This window comes from Castanea sativa, chloroplast (genome assembly GCF_040712315.1).
Source record: "Castanea sativa chloroplast, complete genome".
In the NCBI taxonomy this organism is placed as follows: Eukaryota; Viridiplantae; Streptophyta; class Magnoliopsida; order Fagales; family Fagaceae; genus Castanea; species Castanea sativa.
This window is the reverse complement of record NC_054204.1, coordinates 30001-35000: the sequence shown is the minus strand read 5'-3', so window position 1 is coordinate 35000 and position 5000 is coordinate 30001. Positions and strand designations below refer to the sequence as shown.

The following is a 5000-nucleotide window of genomic DNA, read 5'->3' as shown; positions in this document are numbered from 1 at the left end:
TCTATTCGACCTATTTTTTTTTTAATATTTACTTTTTAATAGAAATATCGATTTATAATGAATATCAATTTATTCGTATATTTATTTTAGTTCTTATATTTATTTGACTCTTTATATTATCGAATCTAATTATTCTATGTATAATTAATTAGAAATAGAATTGGAATAATATTTCAAAGATTTTATGAAATGGTGATTCGAATGAATGATTCATTAATATAAATATGAATCAAAACAAAAGATTCTATGGAATCATGAAAGAGGGATCTTTCCCTCAGATTTAGTCATACCATTAGATTGACAATTTCAAAAAGCTGTTCATACTATGAACATAGTATGAGGGGGGTCGGGTAAGTATGCCCCCATCGTCTAGTGGTTCAGGACATCTCTCTTTCAAGGAGGCAACGGGGATTCGACTTCCCCTGGGGGTAGGGTACTACGCAAGGAAGTTGATCATGGATTATCAATATGCCTGGAATTGATTCTTCCTGGGTCGATGCCCGAGCGGTTAATGGGGACGGACTGTAAATTCGTTGGCAATATGTCTACGCTGGTTCAAATCCAGCTCGGCCCAATAATTCACCGATCCACCATGAAATGAATAACCCATTTGTTGTTCCCCAGAAAGGCCTAATCGGAATACGGAAGACTAAAGAAAAGTGAGATTTTCTGATATATTTTTACCGCTGTTCATTTGCTCTATTTATTTTTTTCCACAAATTCAGATCTTGTTTGCTAATAATCCATCTAGATTCATATAAGGATCCGGAGGTATAAAGTCTAAGGTAAAGAATAAAATAAAGAATAAAGAAAAAAACTCTTTTTTTTTTTTTCATTGAAAGTGAAAGATTGATTTGATTATCAATCAATTTCTAAAAAACGAAAGGATTACTAACAATTTGCGAGACGCTCCCACTAAAGTGCATATCCATGTGGATATCAAATATATCATGCGGATTTATGTTACAATACGACTATTCTAATCTAAATAAAATAGAAAGGGTTTGAATGAAATCATAAGAATATGTATGATGTATACTTTATTTGCTTGGGATTGTAGTTCAATTGGTCAGAGCACCGCCCTGTCAAGGCGGAAGCTGCGGGTTCGAGCCCCGTCAGTCCCGACGGATCCAAATACAATAAAAAAAAATACATCAATTCATCTCTTCGTTTTCTTTGAAAGGGAGAACAAATAGCAGAATTTCATTCCCCTTGGGAATGCTCTCTTATTTTATTTATTTATTTTTTCCTTTCACATTTCTCATCAAAGAAATATGGGAATTCCCATTTATTCAACTAGTACCGATTGAAAGGCGAAAGGCATATGTAAATTAGTACAATTATTGGTAGAAGCATATTCAGGATTCCAAGAGATACCGTACGGAGTCCGTCTTTTTCGATTATTCCCGATCTGTGTAATGTAATAGAGTACTATATGGGACATACAAAATAAAATTTAACATAGTAACCTTGATATAATACTTTGTAACCTTGATATAATACTTTTAAGATTAAAGGTATATCCCTTTCTATTTCTAACTACGATTTTGTGTAACCTCAATTACTAATTTCAATTAGTAATGCGAATTTGAAACAATTTATCTCATTCAACTTTCACACTGAATTTTTGATATATGTGCATCCTGTAATTAATCCAAGGAAATAGTATATTAATAAAATAAAAAGAAAGCTCAAAAAAGAAGGATCCCATCTCTCTTTCTCTCTTAGCGAGGGCTATCTCTCTTAGTGAGAGTGAGGGAATGAATAATCTTTTTTAAGTTTAAGGGTCCTGCCGAAGAAAGAACAGGGTTTTTAATGAATTTGATGGAATACTATATTTTTTATACCCCGGCTTTCCTTATTATATATTATACTTATACTTCTTTGTTTTCCAAGAAGATTAGATCATTAAAGATTAAAGGGAGGTTCGAACTTACCTTTTTACATTTTGCTTCTATTGTTTATTTTATTGGGTTTTTTATAACCAATGTAAGTAAGTGTAAAGGAGGTCATATGATATCTCATCAGATGCTTAAGGGGGGCGTACTTTATAGAAACTGTAGTTTATAGAAACTAAAGAGTGGAATAGAATGATAAATAACGTAAAAGGATTATTGATCGGATTCATAATCCAAATTCCAATTCGGTATGGATAAAGGATCTTCCTATGTTATACTATTTAATTCTCGACGATGAATCAATTAATTTGATAGCTCAGATATTGTTATTCATAATATGGATCTGATTCGATATCATCGAGATGTAATTCATACCATTGAATATTGCATTTACAGGCGAAAGGTTTATCAGCTCTATGGGATTAAATCCCGAGTTATTTCAAATTAAATAAAAATGAAACGATGAGATTATGGAAGTAAATATTCTCGCATTTATTGCTACTGCACTGTTCATTCTAGTTCCGACTGCTTTTTTACTTATAATATACGTAAAAACGGTCAGTCAAAATGATTAATTTGACTTAAACTTGACTGTTTCGTTCTTATCAATGATTGAAAAGAAAAAATAAAAATTAAAAGTATTCCAATTTCATGTCTTAAATGAAACAAGCGGACTAGAATTATCAGTATGGTAGAAAGATTCATATATTTCTTTCTACCATACTTATTATATTATTGTAGTATATAAAGTTTTACTGTATAAAGATAGAGGTTTAATATAGATCAATCCACAATATCTATCTTCATAGATATCAATTACATATAGATATAAATTCCATACATCTATGTACATAGCGTACCAATTCTATTTCTTTGCTTTATCTATTTAATTTGTGTTGATTGCAATTATCAATATAAAAAAATAGAAGGGCAACTCTTACTCTTACGGTTCTAATTCCTAGAATTTATGATTCTTTTCAATATGAGAATCCTGGTATCCACCGAAAGAATCAAATCGATGAAGTAAAAAAAGTATAGGCGTATATTAATAAACGAGAATCACATAATTTTTTTTTAGCATTCCGAATAAATAATTGATTGAGCAGTTGACAGATGATCCGGGGGTTCGGTTCCATGGGGAACCTCTTTGGATTTCGAAAAGGATTAGTAAAGCACACTCATTTTTATTTTTAACGCTTGAACCGTGATATGAAATGAGTTCAATAAAGCAAGCATAGCATAAATCGAATTTCTAAAATAATACAACAAATAATAAAGCAAGCGGTAACGCGCAATATGTGACTTGCCCAAGGCAATATTTTATTATGTGGAGTATTTCGTTGGACAACCACTATGTCTATGTTGTTTCCCATAGAGAGTCTGTATCCACTTAATAACATAACCATTTTCTCTTTGAACAGTAAAAAAAAAAAAAGAGGTGGAAACCAAAAACAAATAAAAAAAAGTAAAATAAAAAGGGCTTTGCAGAACGATCTATAAAACAATTGATATGGGTTGAGTTTGATTCCTCAACTCAATTAGTAGTACCTCTAGAGTCCACTTCTACCCCATACTACGAGTGAAAGAGAAAATGTAAAGACTACCATTAAAGCAGCCCAAGCGAGACTTACTATATCCATGTGAATTATATCCCCTATCTCCATAAATATGAAGGAATTATTCCATTACCCTTCCCTAATCATTATTATGTTCACTAATCACTAATAATAGTGGAATCGCTGGCGCGGAGTCAAAAGTGAAGTGGATTATGACCCAACACCATTGATGAAACAATTCACTAAACTCACAATTCTAACCGGTTTTTATATTAAATCATATGATTTAGATCGGAAAACGGTAAGAACAAGCAAAATACGTGGATACGCCTTTAGAAGTTTCAGGGGAATGTTACTAACATGTAGGAATAATAATACCTAGTCTTTCTTTTGTTGACCTTCATTTCATTATCATTAAGATTAAGTAAAAAGTATAAAAAAATAGAGTCAAGATAGATCACTATCTATCACATATCCCTATTTCTCATTTTATCCAATCCTTACGTTACGTCTCTCGCTTGTCTCTGCGAAATAATGGGACGATAGTCTATTACATTATTGACTGGGGTAGGGGTTACAGAAAAGAAAGAATTTCTTCTTGTACTTTCTTTATAACTTTATAAAAGAATAATAAGTAAAAATAATATAATATATAAGTAAAAGTCGATTATCTATTCAATTATATCATATTAAATTGATTGCCGGAGCACTTAGAGAATTTCATGAGTCTGTATACAAACATACAAACAAAGTATCTTTCGACTTTTCCGCAACGAATAATTCCATTCCCCGTTCGTCTATCCAAATAAATTCAAGATTCAATTAATAAGCATTAGTAATAGAAGAGTTGTCATATCAAGATTTAACGATCCCTTTTCAATATTCACTAATATAATCTTTCCGCAAGGATTTACATCATTTTAGAGAACAGAACCGCCGGAGATGCTTATAGAATCAAGCAAGTATCAAGAGGACTCTCCCCCCCTTACTTCTGCTGGAAAAGTTTGTTAAGTTATATCAGCAAAATATAATATATAATAAGGTACGCCGATTTTTTTTGTTGATTAGGCGACACCCAGATTTGAACTGGGGAAAAAGGATTTGCAGTCCCCCGCCTTACCGCTCGGCCATGTCGCCAAAACGGTACAAAAAAATATATGAAAATATTCCACTTTTTTTTTCGGGGGGGGGGGGTATTCGTTTTTGTACTTGTATCTGGAATCCTCTTTTATTTAATAATCCCCTTTCCTAAAAAAAATAAATACTTACCTTTCTCTTTGGATTGGATATATATCTTCGATTGTTTGTATAGTATCTTAAAACAAACACAATATTGAAAAAAAAACCCTCCCCTTTTCTATTGAAAAACCGATTGTGTATTTTCAGTCACAAAGCAAAAATTCAGAACAAATTGGAACCATTAACTATTAAATGTGAATTAAAATTTAGGAATGATTCCCGGGTTTGAATAGAAAATTGTGTTTTACTAATGATATAAGAAAATCCAAACTGCTACGTAACTAATTAATCAATAAAGAAATCCTTC

General features: G+C 31.8%; 2 protein-coding genes and 4 non-coding genes across 6 annotated transcripts; 4 read left to right on the top strand and 2 right to left on the bottom strand. All coding sequences in view use genetic code 11, as the record gives it.

The window, feature by feature from the left end:
- Nucleotides 1-358: 358 nt before the first annotated feature.
- On the top strand, nt 359-431 carry trnE-UUC. The gene has a single exon. It is a non-coding gene; the product is annotated as a tRNA-Glu (tRNA).
- A 59-nt stretch (nt 432-490) lies between these two features.
- trnY-GUA lies at nt 491-574 on the top strand. The gene has a single exon. It is a non-coding gene; the product is annotated as a tRNA-Tyr (tRNA).
- A 476-nt stretch (nt 575-1050) lies between these two features.
- Nucleotides 1051-1124, top strand: trnD-GUC. The gene has a single exon. It is a non-coding gene; the product is annotated as a tRNA-Asp (tRNA).
- Nucleotides 1125-2368: 1244 nt separating this feature from the next.
- Nucleotides 2369-2473, top strand: psbM (photosystem II protein M). Its single transcript has one exon. The coding sequence runs from the start codon at nt 2369-2371 to the stop codon at nt 2471-2473; it is 105 nt and encodes a 34-aa protein (YP_010041504.1).
- Nucleotides 2474-3448: 975 nt separating this feature from the next.
- On the bottom strand, nt 3449-3538 carry petN (cytochrome b6/f complex subunit VIII). The gene has a single exon. The coding sequence runs from the start codon at nt 3536-3538 to the stop codon at nt 3449-3451; it is 90 nt and encodes a 29-aa protein (YP_010041503.1).
- Nucleotides 3539-4510: 972 nt separating this feature from the next.
- On the bottom strand, nt 4511-4591 carry trnC-GCA. The gene has a single exon. It is a non-coding gene; the product is annotated as a tRNA-Cys (tRNA).
- Nucleotides 4592-5000: the final 409 nt, after the last annotated feature.